Below are 24829 nucleotides of genomic sequence, written 5' to 3'. Positions count from 1 at the left end.
AGTTTTCAGTGTTCTCTAACAGGGCAGGGATATACTCCTCTGGATGAGATGTAAAAACATGTATGCCACCTGAGTAAGATCAACTTATGTTGCCTCTCACCCACTGTGATATGATGAATGAGGGGGTTCTGGGCCCAGGTTTCGATAGCTAAAATGAAGACTTAAAGGCCGCTCCTGATGCATGAGCATTTCCCAGGGAATTATGGTTAAAAAAGCTGAGCTCAGATTGCCTCAGAGGTGGATTATATGGAGACATTTTTCTTTTGGGGGTTGTGAGCAATGTATTAGTGTATGGCATGAATATACTTGAAAAAACATTTTCTATGTCACTGGATTGTCTGTCTGAGCTTGTGCAGAAGATGCAGAGTAAAAGGACTTCCTGTGCTTTTGCACCACTTATTCAAAACAACAGGGAGGTTCCATGTGGATAATAATGTACAACAATAAGAAACCACTCCTTCATCCAGCACTTCTCTCCAGCAGACACACGCTGTTTTAGTTCCCTCACTGAAACCAAGGTCACAATCTTCAGTCGCCAGCATAAAAGAGAAGTGAATCCCAATCTATTGGACAAAGTCTCTTATGATGCAAATGTCATCACAAGGGTGAGGCTTGGGTTTGTCCAGGACTCCTCCAACCAGAAACAGAGGGAGAGGCAAGAATAGAGAGAATAGAAAGGATTGTATATATATATATATATACAATCCTTTTATACAGCTGGATATTTTACCAAAGCGGTTCAGGTTAAACACCTTCCTCAAGGGTACAATGATTACAATGATTTGTTGTCTGGATAATCCTCATATATTACATGCATGTGTCAAGTGCATAAAACATGCCATGATTAATTACAAATTGCACTGCAAATTATTGCATGCCTGCAGTACTTAGTATTTATGTTTTACAACTCTCCCTGGCTTAACCCTTGATCAAATCTACCATTTTCATAGGGTTATCTCTATGGGCACACTTGATATTTTATAAATCCCCACCAGTGAGATAGTAAGTCACACACATACACTTGCAAAAAATAGGCACACAAACACACATACACTTGCATGCACATTGTTACAAACTCGTGTGTATATACACATTGTAAAGTGCTTTGTCATTCATGAAAAGTGCAATATATCCAAGCCATATATCAACAACATAACTGAAATGAAAGTACAGCTACCCTCAAATTTCAGCAAAATATTTTGATTGTTTTTAAATGTGCATGTAAATAATGATTTATTCTCTGAATGACTCTTTTCTTTATTCTTGAATATTCTTAAGTTCAAAAATGTGTTTTAAACGTACCATCATGAATTGTATGCACATGATAGGCCACACAAAAAAGTATCGAACTTCTATTTTTATCATTTATATAAGATTCCGACAACTTCCAGTTCAGCATGTTTACGTATCTAATCTTGTTGCCTACGTTTTTGTGTGTAGGCCTTTGTTTTTGCGTGTTTCTGAAAACTATTTGCGTTTTTCTGCAAAAAAAAAAAAAAAAAAAAAATGCGTGCACGTCTGAAAAGATATTGAGGTCCAGCGATAAATTGTTTTGTCGTATTGGTATTCGGCTTATTTGGCATTTGGTTATTTTGTTGATGTTCTATGTATGATGGCCTGTCTACTAGCATGGTTAGTTTTTATTTTGGTATTTGAAGATTTTAAAGAGAAATTAAGAGAGTAAGTCCTATACATTAAAAGAGGTTTTAGGTCTCATGTCTTTGACCAATGGATTGCCACTTGGTTGGCTCTGTGAAGGTTATTTACGTTGATAATATTTGCATTTAATTCAAAGTGAGTTCAAAAACACGCTGCGAACTTTCGCGTTATGAACACTTACGCTAGATGGCAGAAGAGTCACGTTTTAGTTTTAAATCTCCGTGCGCTGTCCAACGTACTTACTTGGCGCAGTTCATACCGTAGGAATGCCGGACAAATCATTTTTGCCTTGAAGATTCTTCTGATATCCCTCTTTAAAATAAGAGGTTCATGAGAATATGTTATGTTGCAATGCTGTTCATTGCGCATATTATAAAACGTCTTCAGCCACACATCCATAAAAAAAAAATAAGCAGAAAACATTTGCAACAGTCTTCACGATTCAACAATCCTACGTTTCATATACTTTTTGTTTTAATTCGTCCGTTAATTCTGCATGCGTACTGACGCGGACCAGCAGGTGGTGGTGACATTGAGCTTGTTGATTCGGAGCGGTTACTATTTCTAAATATAAGGAGGCGTCCCCCCGAATCTGCCAACAATGCACACATTAGTCACACTGCCGTCAACAAATATGTGGATTTTTTTTATCGGTGACCCATTCCAAAAGTGGGGTAAACACGCCGATAAAACCACACTATACGGATAATGACATGGAAATAATATGCTAATTTTCCTCACGACGAGAAATTGGGATGCGAATATTTACTTCAGACATTAGTTAAAATCGTAGGCTTTCCTCATAACAAAATTATTCAATAATTTAATTTAACAGACGTTTAAATCAGGTTTATCGTCCTAAACAGAGTTTATATGGCCCACAATAATGAGATCAATCAATACCGAACACTGTTATTTTTTAAGTTCCCTGCGATTAGATTGCTTTCGCTGGCTGTTACACCGTAAACCTCTGATTGCATGGTTAGTTAAAGGCACAATTTGTATTCTATGCTTTTACACCTGTATAGAGGCTTGCTCGAATGGGCGATACTGGTGCCGAAGTTGCAGTGCTCTCAGATTGCTTTACATTTCCCCTGTATCCTATGTGATGGTTGAGTCCAGATCCTTCTGCTGGCTATAGGCTGTCTTTTCTCCCCTCTTCTACTCTCTCCCACACATTCTGTCTCTCTCCTTGGATCAAGGAAGACTCTTTGGGTCTCAGCTGTTCTATCGCTTATCTCTGCAGTAGCCCTTCTTGATGATATGAGAGCTAATCTAGGCGAATCCCTTCACCATAGGCGTCACGTCTTTTTTTCAAGGCTGGATCTCTATGCATTTTTGTGATCGCTGAAAATCAAGCCCAAGAAAATCTGTGGCTGCCTGGAATAACTGCGGACATGCCTAAAATGGGGAAATTAAAATATATTCTGCTTGTTTTCGCAGGTCTGATTACCACAGTTTATGGTAAGTTTGCAGCATTTTAATTATCTGATTTTGACGCCGTTTTCACTCTTGGGATTGCGACTATACGGAATGTCTGGTGTGGTACGCACAGTCGCAGGGGAAATCTATTTAGTTTGTTTTTACCTGTCCACAAAACTTGCATCTACTTAGAGACATCGACGACCATATGGCTCTCACGGTTTAGAGTGACATTGCCATTCGTCAATTCAAGTTGTCTTGATTTCATTTTAAGGACGTCGTTTGTTTCAGCGCTGGCCTTTGAATGGCTGATACATATGCATTTGAGTGAAATATGAATGTCAGTCTCATTCTTATTACATTTCAGAAGAGACCGCCCCACATTGACGAATTTAATATCTTCTGGAACTAATAGGCTACAACAGAGGGTACTGTAATTAGAAAACGTTTCCTCCGTCTAAAAACAACGAAAGCAGTTTAACTGTATTGCGGAGCCTAAAATGTTGATATTTCACTATTTGCGCTCAGCATTTCAGCTGCTACCGACACTCCATATTTCCCTCAGGAAGACACGCATTCCATAAATTTGTGTAATCGTGACTGTAACTTAGATACTTAAGATTTCAGGCGGCAACTGTCGAAGCCCAGTGACTTGGTTTATTTAGTGGTCCATGCAACAGGAAAGTTGGGCAGGATGTGTCCGTGGCACGGCTTGAAACATATATAAACAACTTTATCTGGAAAGGCCAAATGTTGCTTTCCTGTATGCTGGTCATTAATAGTTATTTAATTGGTCGTGTGAGCACTGTAGGCCTGGTGACCGGAGCCCTGTGGGTTTCAATGCCTACACTATTGGCTGGATCTAAAGAATCTGGTTGTCATTCAAGTGGGCTAATGACTATGTGTGACTATTTAGTGGAAGAATCTTTGTCAAATCAGATATTCTGTTTAGGGAAAGCCCACTGCATACTTGTCAACTGACAATATGTATCATGAAATAACAAAAACTGTTTCTTGTCAATTTGCAAGATGTCTGTTTTCTAGTGTCCGTAGAACACCCTGACTTTAAGACACGGCAAAGTCATTGGTCTTTAGTTTCAATCAATGTCGGTTTATGATCGTAATTAGTTTTAAGTTTTACATCTGCATTCCAGAGGAGGCTTTTATCATGACATTTGCGATTTAATAAACTCAAAAATAGGCAGGAGGGGGCAATATACCAGCACATCGCATCGTTGCAAGGGTATTTACCTCGACATAATATAGTGCCTGTTTGTATCACTGGAATGTTTTTGCCTGTGTGGCAGTGGTTGGTCAGTCTGCTGTGGACTACAAGTAGATCATATAATACTTGCTTGAATGCAAGATCTGTTTATTTGGGAATTAATGATGCTTCAAATTAAGTGGTTCGGGAATACAAAATCTGAACATTTTCAGTCTAACACCACAGCAAAGACTTCTCACTGCAGTTTTAATCTGTAATTAATTTTTAGATAAATCAGCCTGAGGGACAAACATATTTGGTTTAATCCATACATTCCGAGTCAGTGTAAATCATTTAACTGTCGATGTTAAGTATCTTAATTGCTCTTCTCACATCAGGTTGGCATTCATAGCCCTAAAGTGGATACTATTGATGATTGGACAATTATTGTTTTGCAGTAGTCCCTTTCGTTCACCCCAATGACGTCTTTATTTATTCATTCATTTTCTGAACCGTTTTACAACCTTCACTTTTCAGGCTGTGAAGGGCCTCTATAAAACATTATTCAAAGACCAGCTGTAAATTTACTTTATGCTCATCTATTTAAAGGACACGGTTTCCGAAGGAATTAGTGATGCTTTAGGCATTTATACTGGTTCTCGTGCTTATGAAAGAATCATTAGTTTTGTCACAGCTGTGCCATCAGAGTTAATGACAATGACTGCTGCTCTGCCTTGTTCAAAGGCATGTGGGGAGTTTGGGGGACAAGCTCCAATTAATCTCGTTTTATCAGCCAGCATGTTACAAATCTACAGAAATATTCCATTATGCCACGCCATGCACTTCTCCCTGTTCAGCAAAAAGGTCATCCACGTTTTATGTATTCTACTGTTGTTCAGTGGGGACCAACAACAGTGCAGTAAGCAAAGTAAATGGTTGCATGTATTTCATTTCAAATAGATAAACACTGAGAATTCCTTTGAATAAATATCCTGCAGTTTCATCGGATTTATTATTGTCTTTCCATCTGTGGTTATGCTTTACTGTGTATGTTAAGGTACAGGGTCTGCATCCAGCACAGACCTTAGTTCTTGTGCAGTTTAAATGGTTGGTCAGTTGTTTTTACAGAATAATTGGTCATTTTCCAGTAATTTGAGTTCACACCAGATCGGCTGTGATGTAAGAAACTAAATAAAACACGCTGACTTTAAATCCTGAAAGAATTGGATATTACAGGTCTTGGAAGGAAAACCTAACAAATAAATGTTCACGGTAACTTAATTTGCCAATGCAGTGCCACCAGTGACCTACAAGCTTAATAGTTCAAGGGAACTGTGAGATGACAATTGCATGCCATAGGGCCAATCCCAGATTCCAAGACATCACACATCCATCAGACTGCAAGCGCTGCATTCAAATATGGCTCATGTTCTTGTGGGAATAGGGTACAATGAAAGCAAAGCTGCATGGAGTCAAGCAAGGTTCTCCTCTAAATTATGAAGTAGGCTTAAATAAGTTCTAATGCCGCCTCCATCGGAAGAACAGATAAATTAAACAAGAGAAGCAAAGGATTATTTATTTCCAACATGCATAACTGTTACCTAATGTGGCATAGAACTGACTTATGAAACAAATAAGAATGCCCTCATTTAGAAAATTATGAGCAGTTCATTATGATTATTGTGACTATCGATGCCACAACATTTAATTGTAGTCATAATGGTGCGTTTCTGTTCTTTACCATCAAATTTACTACAGGGGAAGTGCTGTATCAAAGTTTTATAACCTCCTATTCACTCATAGCATAAATACAAACATACACAATGCATGTTTATCAGAAATACACTCTTCAGTTGTTATTCATCAGTACAAACAAATATAATGTTTCAGTTTGTACCCTTAAACATCCTCTAGGGTCATGATACAGGCAAACTTTACTTTGTTTACATTAACAGCAGATGCACAAATAGGATCATTAAAGCCAAAGCATTTTGCTTTCATGAAGCATCTCTTCATGTAATCTCCTTGGTAACTTGAGTCTGATCTTATCCAGGACATCATTCTGCATTGCAGTTTATTGTTATGGTCTGTACCTCTGGTTGATAGACTCAGAGGCAGTTTAAGAAAAATCAAAGATGTAGCATTGTGATTAGCGCATGGAATATTCTCGTATAGTTTCAAATCAAAGACAGGTATCCTGCAGTTCTTTGTATGAGTGGTGTCAGAAATGATCAAGCATCTGCTAAACCCCAGGGGCCACTTGAACAGGAATAGGACATTGTACTGTAGATCAGAAACTAGGTCCTGGGGCTTCCCCGTGCACGCTGGTTATATACTTATTGTCTACTGAGGGATGATTTAACCTATAAAAACCACATGATGCTAGAAATAGCTATGCATCCAATTTCACATATTTGTTGCCTGGGACTTTTAATCAGTCGGAAATCAACCAATGCTTTCATTTTCAGATTAATTAAAAAAGAGGTTACTTTTTTAACAGATTAAATAAAAGACTAAAAGGTGAAATCAGTGGGCTCCTCATTTTTGAATGTGTGATTATCTGGTCAACGAAACAAAACCATTTTTTTGGAAAATGAAGAGCAAATGGCAGTGAGCCAAACCTGCATTGTGTGAATCAGGTGAAGGGAAAAAAAGGCCCAGTTAAACACACGTTTTCAGCGGCCTTAATTGATTGACAGATTGGCTGTAACAGTAGCCCGCATGCACAGTGTGAGGCTGAAGGACTGTATCTGAGAACCACTGCGGCAGATAATAAAACAATGGAATGTATTGCTTTTCTGTAAACGTGGGTGCTGCCGGTGTCCACTGAGTGTATGCGCTGGCTGCAGGAAATATTGCATGGTGGGGGAACGGGAAGCTGGTGCTTTGGGCCGGACCTGACTGCGTCCCCTGTCTCAGTATCATGATGCAAAATAACCGAGAGCTGCAGTCAAGGCAAACATTATTAAACTGGGATTGCTTTCAAACTCCGCCATTATATGACGCTTTTCGTCTCAGGGATTGGCCGACAGGAATATTGTGTTTTTGAGACCTGGGGTGCTTGCCATCGGTTTTCGAGTACGGCGTCTCAGTTTTGTGGTTTAGAAAAAAAAAAAGTATTTCAGCTGTGTACCTTTCTCTTCTCCTCAAATTTAAAATTGTGGTCACAGATATTAACACATTCTAACAAACAGAATAGCATAAATGTGAGTGGAACAAAGTAAGCACATTTAATGTAAGGGGTAATGTCAGGTTTATGAATTGACTTTTTAGCAACCTTTAACCTTCCTTCCAGTGGCCTAAAGATTCCAGACTCATATAGTAGATGTAACTGGTGTTTAGATAATCACACATATTAAAGGTTCACCTGTCCTATGTTGCATACTTGGGTATGCATATGATGTTTAAATTCCCATACATGGTATTTTTTCCCTTTTAGATCATTGATATTTATAATATTGGTATTTATACAGATAGTTTACAAGAGCCTGTGTGGAATAGAATAGGAATATTGATACATATTTATATTACAATGTTTTAAAGAGAACAATGTTAGATTCGAGAAAAATTATGAGAGCACTGTCTTTTTGCTACTAATATAGTTGTTAATCTAGCAATTACTAAATTACAGTTCTTGTCAGTCCTGGTAGCATTGTTTATTGTTCTGTTTGCATCTGGTTGTATTTTTGTAATTACATTTTGCGTGTAGATATTTTTTCCAGACAGTTATATAAGGAATAGTTTACCAGGAGGAAGCAGATAAATTTTTAAACACCAGGTCAGAACCAGCGCAAGAGGCACTTTCTACAAAAAGCAAAATTACCAACTGAAATTGGATGAAATGGCTTTTTTTTACTGTTAAGCTTTCACTTCAGGAACAAAAAGGATAACCGTGGCAGTATGCAATAATTAAACAACTCATGCAAAAATAAGTAAGTAAATAAGACTAGATTTGAAGACATTCATTAAACAGCAAAGTCATCCAGCTCATCTTAGTTTTATACATTCATTCTTCTAAATTCTTTTTACTGCTCATTAAGCCTTTTGCACATTTTCATAAAACTTCGCTGTCAAGGAAGTGTTTCTCTGCTTGGCCTGCAGTAAGAGCTTCCACTCAATAAAGGATATGAATTTTTAAATGGAAAAGTCTCCTCTGACACGACCAGAATAAGCTGTGCTGACACCCTTCTGTCTCTAGCTACAGCATTGGGCTAGACATGTAACTCTTTACAAACGTATGGCTAAATAAATTCCAGACACCTAACCAGGCTATTTGACCTATGTGCTGCAGTCATCCCACGCATCCAACTGAGCAAGAGAAAACAAAACTCTCTCTCCTCATTCATTTGCAGCTGTCCTCACTGCGCAGTCTGGGTGTCAGTCATGAAACACATGATCAGGGATAAAGGGAATGGACCAATCACAGTAACTGCATTCCGCCTCTGTGAACTGCATTAGATTTCACTTTGAACGAAAGTAACCACCAGAGTTCTGCCACCTTTTTTGGACTGTGGCCCCTTTTTCTGCCATATTATTGAATTGGCTATGTCTTTGTCATGTGGCACACGCTTCTATGGGGGGGGGTCTCTGACAGAGTGTGCCAACCCCTCCCAGAAACACGCCTATTACTGCGTGACACATGACACACAGTAGAAAGTATGTTTTTAGGAGTCAGCTAGTGGCAGTTACATGTAAGCAATATATTTGTCCACAATTTTCCCTCCCATTTGGAATTGGCAGTGTGTCGTACTTTTGTGTTACCTTTATGTCATCTGTGACTACACTGAGACCACTGCACGTTAGCTTACACACCCCTGCAACACATTTGCGAGTGAGCCAGTGGCTAGATTCCTTTTTAAAAGCCAGATAGCATGCTACATGAGAACCAGCACCTATTGGTGTATCTTTCACTGCTGATAACCGGTCACCCGTATGAGCCCTGGGGGGTAGGCGGGGGTAAATGTATTCAGCAACTGGAGAGCACTGGCGGACTTAACTTGACCCTACCCCAGTAGGGTGAATCTAAACATGTTCAGCCACTGTGGATTCCCAGGTCACAGACATGTTATGCCACTATTTTCTTTTGCAAAGGGCAGAGCATGGACAAGCTGAGATTTACACCACTGGAATGCACATCTGTCAGTCACAGCCGAGAAGGGAGACCCCCTTCCATCTGTGTGCTATGCATTGGTGCATGAAAGAGCATTGCTGTATTCTCAGGCTGTTGATACCGCATTCATTTTTAATTCCTTTTAAACGGTTAGCAATTGTCGAATCCTCCGCAGATACTGTAAATTATTTCTAGCTAAATGTCGCCCCACGAGAATTCGATGGTGAGAAGTCAGTGAAAATTATGCATTGTACTGAACAGTATTGGCAAGGCTGGCCTTGAGCAGATTGCAGGAAAGTGACTTTACATGAGTGACTTTCTTAAGTGGCATAAGGGGAATTCAGGCTGAATATAAATCAAATTGGGAGGGGTCTGCGGTGGAGGAGGATCGAGCAGGACGTGGTCGGTGTAGCTTACTCAACTTCACGTGTCTTCTTGAGTGAGTAAACACGGCCTGTTTGGACATGGCTTTTGCAGAACTTTTGCGATTCATATGTGTAATGTGGTAACTGAGATGTCACAGCAAAAATCCTTGGAGGTGTCATACACCAGTGCAGAGCATCAGAAAATTCTGGATGCAAGAAGCACGCCTCCATGTTGACTTATGTCTGCATCCTAATAAGAATGCTAATTAGGATGCAGACATTTAACAGGAAGTACAGTATCATTGATTTTTACGTTGAGTTAGCAAGTGTTTTATTTTGCCTCAGAAATGTGTTATATCTGAAGTGACTACCTGATCATAAGCCATGTTATAATCTGCAGCTTATTGTCTTGATGGCCATCTAGTGAATACATTAATGGTATAGTGTTACAAGAGTTATTTATCCCCGGCTGTGTTTCGTACTCTTGGTCGTCACCCTGTGCTAAAGAGTTTCCTGACCCATGTTTGTTCGCTGCACACAGTGTCACACGGTTACCTGGGTACAGATTTTGAACGCTCATTTTGTTTTCATATTTACGGATGTTTATTCATTTTCTCAATTTTCTGGGTGAACTTTTGATTGAAACTTTCCCGATTAGACAGTGTTATTTATTTATCTACTTTAAATCTGTTGTTTGTCGTGAATCTTTTAAAAAAAATTTTCATGCCAAATATATGGTGGCATAGGCAGGGATTTGGATTAAAAATTGTATACTAGTGCTGTGTAATGAAGTTGTCAGTTGTGGGGGGGTTGCATTTACAGTACTGTTCCAAAACAATGAACCAGTGCTGGTCTTTTTGGATATTGGCAGGTTTTCCCCATTTTTCGAGAGTAACTTTTGCATATTTCTATTTATTTTGTTTTCTCTGGCATTTCAGTGGGGCAGACTCTGATGGTACATACCTGAAACCCCTCCCCCACTACATCACTGAACGTATAGTCTGACTTTTTCGCTCAAATATAATGGCCGTCTTAGCCAGACATTCATTTTTACAGGGAACACTATGTAAGAGGAGAACAGCACTCCTCTTACATAGTGCAATTTGTTTAGCTTGCCATAGTTATAAAGATCTGCTGATAGGAGACAGATATCTTTGTCCTAAGGCCGAGGTGGGGAGGATAGGGACTGGCATAGTAGTCTTAAAAAGGACACTGTACTCATGTCAGACTGCACTCTTTCCAATATCAATGAGCTCATATCTGTGGATTCTTCTGTGTGTTGTATACATATTTTAATTGGCATCCTGGAACTGGAAAATTGAAATACTATCAAAAGAAAATGTCAGCAAGCTAATAAAAATTCCCCCCAACAAATATTTCTTATAAATTAGAGGTACCTGCCATTAAGTAATTGACATTTTCATTTGAGATTTACAAGATGTACAGGACACACTAGTCTAATTTAACTGATGTTCTCGAAAGCAATTTAAACCGAGGAGCTATTATACTCAGTCATAAGTTGCAAATAAATACTTTACCACACTTTGTGTGTGTTTCTGTGTGTCAGGTGTATCAGTGTGTGTGTGTGTGTGTGTGTGTGTGTGTGAGCGAGAGAGAGAGATCTATTGGTGTGACACAGAGTGTATGGTTGTAAGATGCAAATTAACATTGTCATTTTGGGTAATTATTTGGTACAATATAAATACTGACACAAGGTGATGTTTTTTCTGACACAAGATGTGCAATATCCATGTGCATACAGGTATTTAAATAATATCCATTATACTGGATCTACATTAGTATTTCATTTGTACATCAAACTCCTGTGTTTGAGACTGTATTAATATTGTGCCACTCTATTGTTTTGTACTCACACCATGCCACAAAATAAAAATGCATCTACCATGATCTATGAAGTAGGCTAACTAATTTCACACATAACATGTTATTTTTAAGATGGTGGCAAAGCTAGCAGCCTAAAAATGTCTAGAATTGGAACAGCTTCCTTTCTCTGTGCACTGGGTGGTATTATGCATGAAAATAGAATCAGCCATTTTGGGATGCCTAGAATTTGCCACAGCTTTTTATATTAGTCAGTGGTCTCTGCAAAGACATATAATGTACCTTTTAATCTTTATTACAAGAGTAATGGAAATATAGTTTGACAAGCTGAAAGATGCCAACAGATGCCCTTGGTTAAATAGATGAATTATTTAAAAAATAAATGAATAACTGCTGAATCTTGCCTGACTGGGTTGCACTGAAATGAGAATTTAGTTTGATATAACAGGCAATGGAACTGTTCCAAGTATTGGTATTTGTACGAGGGAGGTCTGCAGTATGCAGTATATGCAGTATATGGTGTATGAAATCCCCTGTTAAGTATAACGAATCAGGACTGCCTGAGAACTGCCTGCAAGCACAATCAATCTATGTCACTAAACAGGGCAACATGAGCTAGCAAGTCTAGGGAGAGAGCCATTTGGAAAAGTAAATGCCTTGGGTAGAAACAAGACTGCCAACCATTTGAATCAGTCTAATGAGAAAGTGTTGAATAACGGATAGGCGGCGAAAATACCTTCAAGTTCTCATCAAAAACTTATGATGTGGGGGAGGTCAGGGCCAAGGTTGGCTTTAAACCCAAAAGTGTAAAATATGATTATTTGGCTTTTGCTGTAGCTGCTGTCACAAAGAAAGCTTATTGCTTATTAGTGATTGCTGAGCTATTCAGGGTGGAGCAGGTGAGGACCTTGGATAGCTCATGACAGGCGTTGGGACAGTCTAGGCCCTCTATATGGGAGAAAAAAGACATTTCTAGAAATCCTAAAAAGATTTTGAGTCACTAGGTTTTAAAGTAGAAATGAAACACGTGTGTGTGTGTGTGTGTGTCTGTGTGTGTGTGTGTTGCGTGTTGCGTGTGTGTACAGCTTGCGCACATGTGCACACATCAGTGGCTGCAGAAAACATGTCACATGTTCTGTTAAAGGTCTATGTATATTGTTATGGAGCTAAACTAATACACAAAATTACATATTATCATTCACTATGAAGGGTCATGGAAATGTCAATGCATGAGCATTGTCAAAGAACTCTGTGCTCCAAAAGGTGCATCTTATCATCCTTAGAATTTACATTTGCCAACATGACAGACGATCCACACTTCCTTCTCACCATACATTTTCTTTCCCTTGATTTTGAAGTGGGAATAGTGCTGTCAATTTAACCTTGCGTTCGTTTTTAAAATTTTTTACTTATTTATTTTTGCTTTTTATTGTTGCCATAGTAACTGACTCGCCAGTTGTCAGATGTAGGGAGAGTGGTACTGTGGTACACTCAGGGAAAAGACTGCACTGGCCTTATGAGTCTTATAGTGGCTGAATTACTAAAAACCACTAAAGCTTAAACTGATTTTCACAGTAAGGGTTTTAATGATGTGAAATATATTAGGGGTTCATTTTGTCAGACTTAATTCCATCTGGCTTTTCTCAGCGATTGCTTTCTGAATCAGGGCCTTTGCTCTCAGATTATGCCTTTCCCTGTCAATAACTTTTTAAACTTCAGAAGATATTCTTCAATTTGAAATAGCTTTTAAATGATTGTTGGCAGCTGTCTTAAGTACAAAAATCATAAGAATGGAAGCTGCATTCCTGCTGATGATCATCCTCCTGCTGTTAACATTACTCTGAAATTATGGACTGGCTGTGTTGGACTGTACAGCTATGTGCCATTGTAGGCTGAGTGGTTTAGCCTTTGCTTCCTAGAAACTACTGGTAAGAAAAGCTTCTCGTTTTATATTGTTGTCCTAATTTAAAACTGTAATTTTAACTGTTACAATGCACCCTTACTGTGATGTTAGCTGTTGGCTGTCCATCCAAGCAGTGGCGGATGACAGATGATTATGAATGCTTTGAATTAATGACTGAAATGTTTTGAATTATAGCGGCTACCAGTCACCTTTTTATAGACTGCATATATCTGATTTAATGTTGCGTGAAACTTCTGCACAATTTTTCAGGTATTGAGTACAATTATGCCCATCACAGAATTAGCATTAAAATGCTACTAAAGCTTGTGATTGATTGGCTAATGCTACTCAAAGACAGGTTTAGATTAGAAGGGAAGGTAATTTGGTTTCTCTTGCAGAAGCATCATAACCAATGACAAGACAGTAGAATCACATGAACATATTTTATGCAGGGGATAAATGTTCTGGGTTGTCTTTATTGTGGCAAAGCAGAAAAACGCTCAAAATACCAAAGGTATCATATCTGAACACACACACACACACACACACACACACAGTCCAAATATTGCACATACTTCCCATTGACTACATTCATTCCATAACCTCTAACCCTAACCCTAACCCCAACCACCACATGCCTAACCTTAACCCTAACCTTAACCTAATTGTAACCCTAACCCTAACCCGAATTCCTAACCCTAAAACAGCCTCTTGACCTTGTGGGGACCAGCAAAAGGTCCCCACAAAGCATAATTGTCCTCATCTTTCTAATGTCCCCACAAAGATAGTATTACAAGTTCACACACACACACACACACACACACATGCACACACACACACAATAATTCCAGAACGCTTACGTATAAAGTTGAGTACACTACTTGTGGAAGCAGCTTTGAACCCCAGTCCAGGACTGCTCTAGCACATTCTAATGAACTGTCATGGCAGAATTGATGGTTTAATGCTGGCAATTTCTAAATTAAATTCATAGCTGCTTGAAAATGGTCACAAGCTTATTACAAATGCCTGGTGTGAGATTGGACTCTAAGATATGCTGTCATTTGTCACAACACAATTGGGTGCCAGGAGTTAACACAATGAGAATTAATTTGTGGGGAAAATGTTTTCACCAACCCCAATTTTTAAAAATGACTTTTTAGAATAATGATGGCAGATTTGAACATTTTCAATTCTCATAGTGATGGCTAGTGTTTCTTCAGCTCAGTTGCCACCAGTTTTGGGGCTGCAAAGCACTATATTAATTGTGTGTTAGTAAGGATATGCAATGGTAATGAAGTACACCTGAATCTTAATACCTGACCTACATGTGAAAGTCCTTTTTTTGCTTTCAAATTATAGTAATTACTGTGCAACCATTTAATGAAAAATGACCATTTAAAAAGGGGAGTTTCTTTAATAGCATAATGGTTATATAGGTATAGTGTATTGACTACTTGGGAAATGGCCTTGCAACTCCTAAGTTGTGGGTTCAATTCCCAGCTATGACACAACAAGGTATTTAACCTGAATCGCTTCCATAAAAATCCAGCTGTATAAATGTATCGTGCGTAAAGAATGTGAGCTGTGGATATGTTTTTATGGTGGCCATAGATCTGTATATTTGTGTAACACATGCTGTACTGTAGTAACAGAATTTCTATTGTACATGCCATGCTCGGGAAAAGATCTATTTGAACAGCTCATTTGAAAGTCAAGGGCCAGTGTTACTGCCAAAGGTTCATTATTCACAGGGGAATGAAGCTAATTTCGTATGCATATACCTTGATTCCTTAAATAACTGTCTGGAATTAAACCATAGACATGAACATTAATTGCTTAGATTGAGCACCGGCATGCACTGGTTGAAAGGTTTGCAGGTCAGAATCCAATGACAGCCTTGCTTCACATATAATTGTATTCTTATCTCTGCTGATTACTGGACATTACCTGTTTCCAATCTGACTGGCAGCCACAAGTGATGAATCAGCCATGTGAAGGATCCCACAGGCCCGTTTAAGTGCTTTGGTTTGATGGTGGAAAAATACAACGTTGTGAATGTGCTCGGATTTTGTTGGAAAATGTTTCCTTTGTTTTTTTAATGCATTTTGCTAATAACTTTTTTATGGTGCCAATGCAATACAAAACCAAATATGGTTGTGAAATTTATGATGAGCCTTTTATGCTTTCCAATTCATGCAATTTCATTGATAATGACTTTCAAAATCAAAACAAAAAATAAACTATGTGTCTTGTTTATAGATATATATCCTTGAAAAACTGAATAAATGAGTGGAGAAACATAAAAAATACAGATGCATGATACAATTAAGTAGTTAACATCCTATCATGCTCTGTGGCATGTGTAAAAATGCTGAGCGGGCCCAATTGACCCTGATTTCGGATCTAGATGGCAATTGGAAAAGAAGTGACTTTGAAAGAGGGTTCATTATTGGGTCACAGACGGTAGGAACTTCAGTCACAAAGACTGCACAACTGGCTAGTGTTTCAATAGGAACAGTGACTGAAGTGACATCTGCATTTAGATCTATGGGAAAGACATCAGTAAACAGGGTCGGAAATTGTGGTCAAAAGTACACATTGATGACTGTGATGCTCGTGCATTAGTTCAGAAGAAAAACAGAAGAACAGCTCTTCCTCAGGTGACTGAGAATGTCAGTGCAGGACATGATCTGTGTCAGCAAGAACAGTCCATCGACAACTACATAGAGATGGATATTATAGTAGGGTAGCAGCACATAAACCCCTCGTTACAAAGAGGAATGCACATTTGAGAGTTCAATGGTACAATAACCACATTCATATATATATATATATATATACATATATAAAATTGTCATTTTTAATCCCATCCAAATCTGGATTCCAGTTTGCAGACTATGTGCAAACATGATCATATACACATTTACTGGTTAGGAGGCTTGGGAGACTGAGGACTGAATGTGGTTCTCCTCCAAAACACATGCGTCTTTTCGCACCGCAGCCACAAACTGTGCACGTATAGATGCCCAGATGACCAACAGGGGTTGCCCGAGCAATGCTAACACCACCAACTGAATCCATCCCATGATTCCCTTGGGCAACGGGAAGCCAATTGTGTGCGGTCCCTGCAGGGCACAGGCCAGTTTTGATCTGAGATTGTTGTGCTCACGAGATTGTGGTGCTTTACCAAGTGAGCTTACCCAGTAGCTGCGAATAGATGTCTTGTTAACTATTTACTGAAATCCCTAATTTATTCACAAAAAACAAGGTGTTCGAAAACTAAATTGACATGGGAGGTCCTGAAAAGACCTTACATTTTACATCAGATGCACAGTAGAATGTCATAGGATTGTAGTGTGCAAGATTAGTTGCATGCTGCAGGAGCCAAATATTCACGCATAGATTTCTCAGTAATTTGTCCTATTGCTTCAGTCTTGTAAACAATGTTTGAATGTGAATCAAAACTGCTGCTCTCCACAGACGGCAGAAACACTTGGTTGCTCCTTAAATTCAAACCCCAGCTCTAAATTCTAATGTTTTCCTTAATGTTCTAGCACCAATACAGCATGTGCCTGTTTGCTAAATTAGTGCTTTTTTCTTTTCTTTACAAAGTTCATTTTGATGATTATTTAATTCGCTTAAGTGTAAAGAAAAACCCCTTTGATGAAATCAAGGCCTTTCTTTGAATGTAAAACAAGGTTTTATGGTTTTGTTGCCTGTTTTTGATTGAATAGCAGTTTCTCTTATAATGGTTTTTCAGGTTTGGTTAAATTCAGGGACAGTGTGACCCTGTGAGATACAATTTATTGGCAGGAAACATTGTGGTTCTAGGATGAATGCTTAATTGCTAAATTTTTTTGTCATTTATAAAAAATGTGATTCAATAGATGATATCATTTTTCTGTTAATATCTAATTAAACTTTGAATAACTTAACGAAGAACCATTTTCTGTTTGGCAATTGATGGTGCACTTTAACAATTTAAAGAAGAAAATGGGTCTTTGTATTCATTTGTGGACTCCATGTAGCCTACAGACTGGTAAAAAAAAAATTCTATTGAAGAGCAGATCAGTGAATAAATTGTTGGCTTTAATTGCAAGTATTTCTTAATTGCCACCTACAAATTGTAATAGATTGCAGGATTGGAGAAACTGCCTGCAACAAAGACAGTAGTGTACAGCAGAAGGCAATAATTCAGAGCAGCTGAAAGGTGTGCGACTGCACAGCACAGGCTTTGGATTGAATGCAAAAGGGAAATGTTGGAATCTTTACTATGATAAATCACCTTTGACAGCTATATCCTTCTGAAATGTATGTATATATATATATATATATATATATATATATATATATATATATATATATATATATATATATATATATTAGCAGGAACAGGGGTGTTGGAGTAACAACGCAGCTGAGTTCGATAACGAAACAACAAAGATAGATAGGAGCAATCGGAGTTTATTTAGGGAAACAAACAAACAGCGGGGAGGGGAATCAGGCAATCAAATCAAAGTCCATATTCCGTTCCTGTGGTCAAAGTCCGTAATCCAAAGTTCCAAAGCCAATTTGGGTTCTCACAACGAAAGGGGTCGGTACACAAAGCAGGTTCTCAGTCAATTCCAGGTCACTACGGTAATCACAAATTCTGTTTTTACACAACACTCTCTCCACCAACGCGTTTCCCTCTCGCTACTTTGCCCCGATTAAAATCCGCGGTTACTTTTTATAACTTGAACCCTCAGGTAACCAAGGGCATACAGGTGCTTCTCGTTGCCGCCGGAACTCCATATAAGGCTCATGGGTGTAGCCAGCGTGCTTGGATGTATCGGCTGTCAATGACCAGCCCCCGGACCTCCCCCGGCCGGCTGCCATAATATATATATATATATATATATATATATAAAAATTTTTTGAATGTCCCTTGTAGTGTAGACCAGAAACTCATGTGCTCTACGTACATGGGACAAAGTTGAATTGTTGGGCCTTAGGAGTGTATACATTTTCTGATTGTAGCCATTTATTGAACTGGCTTTTTGGTATAATTCAAAAATATGTGTAATGTATGATAACATTTGTAAGCTTGTCATGAGTGATAATTGTACTGCTACATATCCTATTCATTCAAGTTACATAGCACGTCCTGTCGATCTGTTTTTAATGGTCTGGAATGAAAATGTTTGCTTTCACTGAGCTCTACATTTTCTAATAGCGCAAACATGTCAGAGTTCTAATGGCAAAAAGAGGGTGTAAACTGTTTTGTAATCGAATTCCCTGATTGACAGAAGACCGCTGGATGCTTATCTTCTAGCTGAAGTCTGCTCGACCAGTGGTTCTTCTGCGTCCTCCATTAATCCATCTGAACGACTTTATGTATCCCAGAGTTAATGCAGTTTTATAATTGCTTGGCTTGGTCTTCAATTCCAAAGAAATGTCTCTCGATTTCTCCCCTCTCTCTTTTATTTTTAGCATTGACATGAGGAGTGTCCCCTGGCCTGCAAACTGTTATGAGTAGGACTGAATACTTGGAACACATCATTGAGTTTTCTTTAGACTGGAGAGGACAGAATCAATCTTGCATGAATTTCATTATTTTGGACTTACAGTCTACTAAGCAGCATGAAAGCAACAAGAGAAATAAAGTTATGAATCCTAATAGAAGGAAGACATCATGAATCCCTGGTATACAAGCATGCCTTTGCACCCATACTTGGATACATTCCCTCCTGTTTAACTATATGAAGAAGATACAGGCCTAGATTCAGTCAGCATTTGTCATTAACTTAAAAATAAATGGAAATGTTTGATATAGCTTTTATAAGCTTTGATAGCTTTACATATACAGACGGGTGATGAATTAAAGTAAAAACCAAGTGTCTTAGTAAGGTGTTGGGCCACCACAAGCTGCCAGAACAGGTTCAATGCATCTTGGCAAAGATTCTACAAGTCTCTGGAACTCTACTGGAGGGATGGAACACCATTCTTTCAAAAGATATTCCCTCATTTCGTGTTTTGATGAAGGTGGTGGAGAGCATTGTATAACACGTCGGTCCAAAATCTCCAGGTATTCAGTTGGTTGCCCCAATAATGAACCCTCTTTCAAATTCACTTAGATATTTTCCTCTTGCTATCTTGATCCAAAATTAAGGTCAAATGGGCCTGCTCAGCATTTTTATACATGCCACAGAACATGATAGGATGTTAATTGCTTAATAATATCATGTAGTACACCTGTATTGGCACATCTGCATTTGTTATGTTTCTCCACTCATTTGTTTAAGTTTTCCCTTTAATTTTTCACCCTTCTGTACATTCTGGTGAAGTCAAACTCACTAAAATAAACACTTGCATTTAGTGATAAGTCAAAATACATGTGTTGATTGTATCCAGGTCAGTCTTTCCGATGTCTAGTACACTTAAGACATTTAAGGTTTATATGCTTCCTGTTCATGTCTCGGTGAATGCACCCTCACATTGTATATCGGTACCATAGATTGTATAGTGAATCAGATTGTGATAATTATGTTTGTGAGCCACCGAGAGGTTGAGAGTGAAAGTCGGGTAGAATGTTCACTAAATTGTGTTCATTGCGGTTTAACAAACATGGCGGGACTGGCAGCAGACAGTGCTGGCTAAATACTCAATAATGTAACATAGCAAAATGAAAAGCAACTGTTTTCCATTAGTTGCTTCCAACAAGCAGCAGGAGAGAACTGAAGAAAGACTGAGGCAAACAGAAAAGCACTAACCCATAAATACATGCTGGAGAGAACGGGAAGATGAGGAACTTACTGAGCTGTAGTGAGAACACGATTGTCTGTTTGATCCATCCTCAGACACACTTTCAAACGATAGGTGCATGATAAGGGGAAAGAGGTAGTCTGGCAGCTGGCAAAAAATTGAGTTATCTTCTGGCACAGAAGTTATCTTAAGTACTTTCAAATCTTCTTCCTGGGGAACACCACTGACCAGTGGGTGGCACCAAGTGGCTGGGATATTTTTGGAGACTCCAGAGGTTATGACAGTTTAAATATCTCACTGATGTTGTCACCTTTGGGCCTGCATTCAATAGACATTTGCTCTCAACTTTGACTCACAATTAAATCCCACCAGAATTAACTGTCCGTACTGCTGTAGCGAAGCCAGGGATGACGCTTGCATTCTGTCGAAGTTACATGAAAATGTGACTTCAGTTTCCCTTGGCTATCTCCATTAGCAGAGCATAATGACAGTTTAATACACTGCTTCTCATGAGTACTGGAATGATACAGACTGTCAAATGAAAGACACATTACCAATGGAAAACCTTTGTCACTCAGTAGGTAATTAACTGACATTAGTAGTGAATGTATCGATTGATATTTGGTGTTGCCTCCCGTACAGCACCCAAACTTCTATATGGCATCTTTCCACATGTTAGCAACATAGATGCCTTTTAAGTGTCTCTGTACAGATCTATCTTTGCAGAAGAGAACACTGGGGATCAAGTGTTTTCACTTCAGTGATAGTCAGTTAATTAATTAACCCGAAAAAATACATTACACAGCAGGACTTTGATGTAATTTCATCTAAATATAATGGCATCATGTTCTGCATGCAAAAATATTTGCATCTCTGAGATGGATGCATTTCAGGCAAAAGTTGATTGAATAAGATACTCATAACATTTGGCTGAGGACAAAAAGCCTAAACGTAGCCAAATTTTTTATTGTAAATAGGTGTTTGAAAGATTGTTCAACTAAAGTAATTTTGAAGGAGTCACCTGGAAAACTGTAGAAGTCATTTGAGGTCAGAAGCACAGGCTGTATTGTTTCTCCATTTGAGGTTTTTTAAATGTATTTTTTATTTATGTAAATTTATGGAAACATTTCCTAGTTATGAAACAGTTATAAGACATTTACAAGTAATTCAATTTATTTGAACTTTATTAATCCATGAAACTGATGAACCTCTGAACTGAAATCCTACGGATTTCCAGGAACACTCCTAAAATGTGAAAATGAATTCATTCAGTTGAATATTTCTGTATTTAATTTGTATTTTATGTGCTTATAGAGAGAAAACATTAAAGATTCTCCTTGGAATATGTTAATGGTTTGCAACAAACACCCTTTAATTAATTTTTCTCCTTCAAATTCCCTTTTGGTAAGAATGCTAAAAGTATTTTTCTATATTTTTTTGTAGGAAAGATCTGAAACAGACTTTTGTAGTGAATATCTGAATTGCTAAAATTCCAAACTAAATTAACATGCTGCAAAATGAGCTGATGAGTCCTATCATCTTGAAAAAGTGATTTTACATGAAGAAAAGAATCACATTACTTGTTCCAAAAAATCTTACTTTTTTAAAATGACAAATTATTTTATTATTTCCCGTGTATTTTAATTTCAGATGTGAGCAATCAGCCACAAAATATACACAGATCCACACTACTAAATCTATTCCAAAATATTAATATAAAAGAAACGAGGTGCATATTTTCCATTTGTGGAATTCTTTGTTGACCTTTATGGTGTAATCTCCAAGTGCGTCTTCATCATCCTTCACAGTTGCAGCTGTAATTAGTCTCTTTAGGGGATGTTTATTGCTGTGAATAAGAAAAAATGAGTAAGGTACCTAAGATGACTCATCTAACGTTTTAAAGCCAATCATTGATCAGAGGGCTAAATGCATTAAATTATTCTTTAATAAGTGATTACCTCGCTGGATTAGTGTATGGAAAGAAGAGATTCGTCTGTGTGCTTGTGAAAGGTTATCTGCTGTGAAAATGTTTGTACATATATCAGTGCTTTTGATTTCTGAAATCCAGAACCTGGATTGTGTCTGACAGTGTTTGGAATGATATTGACGTTGCAGGCATGAGTTGAACTGGTAATATACAGGCCAGCAGGTCATGGTTAGTGTTGAGGAACACAGAGCTTTCTGAGATGGGCACAGAGACTGTGTGTCTGGATTACTGTTTAAAAAGTTTAAATGGAAGAACATTTTGTTTCCTTTAAACTGTAGATGTTAAAGCCATCAGTATTGTTTGATATATCTTACTTTTGGAGAAAACCTGTGCTTTTTGTCACCAATTTAAAGAAAGAACTTAATTTAGGATATTTAAGGGCTGTTCATAAGGTGATGAAATTGGAGGAGAAGTGATCATTAAACAGATACGTATGTTCATATGTTCAACAGTACGTCTGCCCCCAGTCCTACTCCACGTCATGTTTTTGTGGGTATCGGGTCTATCCATCCCTTCACTGGAACATTCCTGTTTTTTAAAAAAACAATACCAATAGTGCAACAAATTGAACTTTCCCTCTATAGCTGTGATGAAAATTCCTTTCGGCATATTTTACAACATTCAGGGTGATTCACTGCTGCCTTACGTATTCTGACACCATAACACCTGATTAGGTGTAATCGTTTTTCTTGTTGTTTGTTTTCACAGCCTGTCCTTTCTGTTGTTTGTTTAATGTAATAAAGCTTAGTAAGGGAGTTTTGTTCTTGTTTGCATATAACTTATTTTAATGTTCAATGGGGTAGTTGAGATTCGATTGAGTCGACTGAGCCTGCACTTCTTGCACTTGCTGTCTGTCTTGGCACTATACTTTCCCCCTCAGGGGTATTACTCCACTTTGATGCCTGATCTTTGCACTCATTTTGCATCGTAAGTTGCTCTGGATAAGAATGTCTGCTAAATACCAGGAAAATAAAAAGTAAAGGATTAACAGACTTATAGGCTCACATTCAACAGAGCCAGAAATATTTCAGATTCTGAAGAAGATCCTTCCTCTCAAACGAACATTTAACTTGCTAACTTACTGTACCAAAACAAATTCTGAAGAAAGGATCTAACGAAATAAACATGTTAGCAAACTCCAACTGTAGGCTATTTCTGGTTTTTAATTTAATTCGTGTTTATTTGCTTAACACTTAATGTTTGCAATTTAATGGAGAGACAGGCCTTAAAGTTATTCTATGACATAACTGCTTATATAGGCCCAGGTTCTGTTTTGTTTAGATTGTTGACTTTGGTAATTGTTTTTAATTGGTTTCAAATTTAACCACTATGAGCGTTACAAGCATTTCAAAATGTATTATAAATACGTGTATATTTTCTATTTATATATAAAAACAGTTTAGGTTTAAAAATAAGTGATTTTCATTTAATGCTGTTATATGTAACAGGAAATTGGAAGTTTCCATGAACTCTAAGAGTAGACATCAATTTATATGAAATTGGCCATAGCGACCTCAGACGGGTTTTGATAGAATGGGTCACAGATATTCATTGGAGCAAATGGGAAATTCAGGGCTATAGGGCTGAAATTCTTGATTGGGGGGAGTAAGAGGAAGGTAGGGGGTCTAATGTCTGGTCACCCACAAATTGAAACTATAAAAAATAGGAAAGTTGAGGGCTAATACAATACATCATTCGTATACTTTGAAGGGGGCTTTGGCGGCAGGGGACGAGGGGAGCAGGGGGGGGTATTAGTCACCCATGCAGTCTTACACAATAATGATGCAAGGCTAACTGTTCATTGCAACTCATGGAACACTACCAGACATCAGTTGCTGTGTACTTTTATAGTGAGCCTATTGCCTGCAAATACACACATGGCTCTGCTACCGCTGCATTTTTGCAACATGGTAAAGAAAATTGACAAAGTGAGACGTACGCTGTTTTCTTATGCTTAAAGTAATTATCCACATGTACTACACACATTTGGCATCCAAATAAAAAATATTCAGGTGGTAAAAATTCCAGATGTTATGAGAGACATGGTGGATCTTCTTGAGGGGCCTTTGTTGTGTGTACTCTAGACACTCCAAATATGTTGCTGAAATATAGTATTGGGCCCAATGAACTGGAAAATGTTGTTCTAAACTGATATTTGGGGAAAAAAAGTAGTTTAGAACAAAAATGTCCATACCTCATACCTGGCCCCCCAAAAATGTCCTACCATACCTCAAAAAATGAGCTTTGCTGGCTAACTCCCCCCCCCTTCCCCTGCTTCTATGACAGCCCCTGCTTTACTCTGCTCACCCTCAGAAACTCACACAGCCAAATGACGGGTTTTTAAAAACCTTTCAAATACAGCAGCTGAGCTGCACATTTAGTGTGCTTCAGTACTAATGCATCTGGTGCAAATGACCTGCAGCCACTCCCCTGGCCACAGGAGTTGCCATGGCGTTAGGCATGGATATCCAGTGGACTAAAAACCTTCCCTCATCTAGGTAATTATGTTCTGCCCTCTGAGATGCCCAGCTTCAACTGGCATTGGCGTGGTCGGGATTCAGCGCCAGTCTGTAAGGTGCATCACCACTGCTGC

General features: G+C 38.3%; 1 protein-coding gene across 1 annotated transcript in view; it reads left to right on the top strand.

Moving 5' to 3' along the window:
* Positions 1 to 2769: 2769 nt before the first annotated feature.
* Positions 2770 to 24829, top strand: part of csmd1a (CUB and Sushi multiple domains 1a) — a 499342-nt gene continuing 477282 nt past the window's right edge. The window contains exon 1 of the mRNA XM_064317365.1: positions 2770 to 3123. Coding sequence (XP_064173435.1) covers positions 3057 to 3123 — 67 coding nt within the window. The 5' untranslated portion in view covers positions 2770 to 3056. The remainder of the gene's footprint in view (positions 3124 to 24829) is intronic.

This window comes from Anguilla rostrata, chromosome 18 (genome assembly GCF_018555375.3).
Source record: "Anguilla rostrata isolate EN2019 chromosome 18, ASM1855537v3, whole genome shotgun sequence".
Taxonomy (NCBI): domain Eukaryota; kingdom Metazoa; phylum Chordata; class Actinopteri; order Anguilliformes; family Anguillidae; genus Anguilla; species Anguilla rostrata.
Note: the sequence above shows the minus strand (reverse complement) of the source record. Positions and strands in the feature narration are given on the sequence as shown.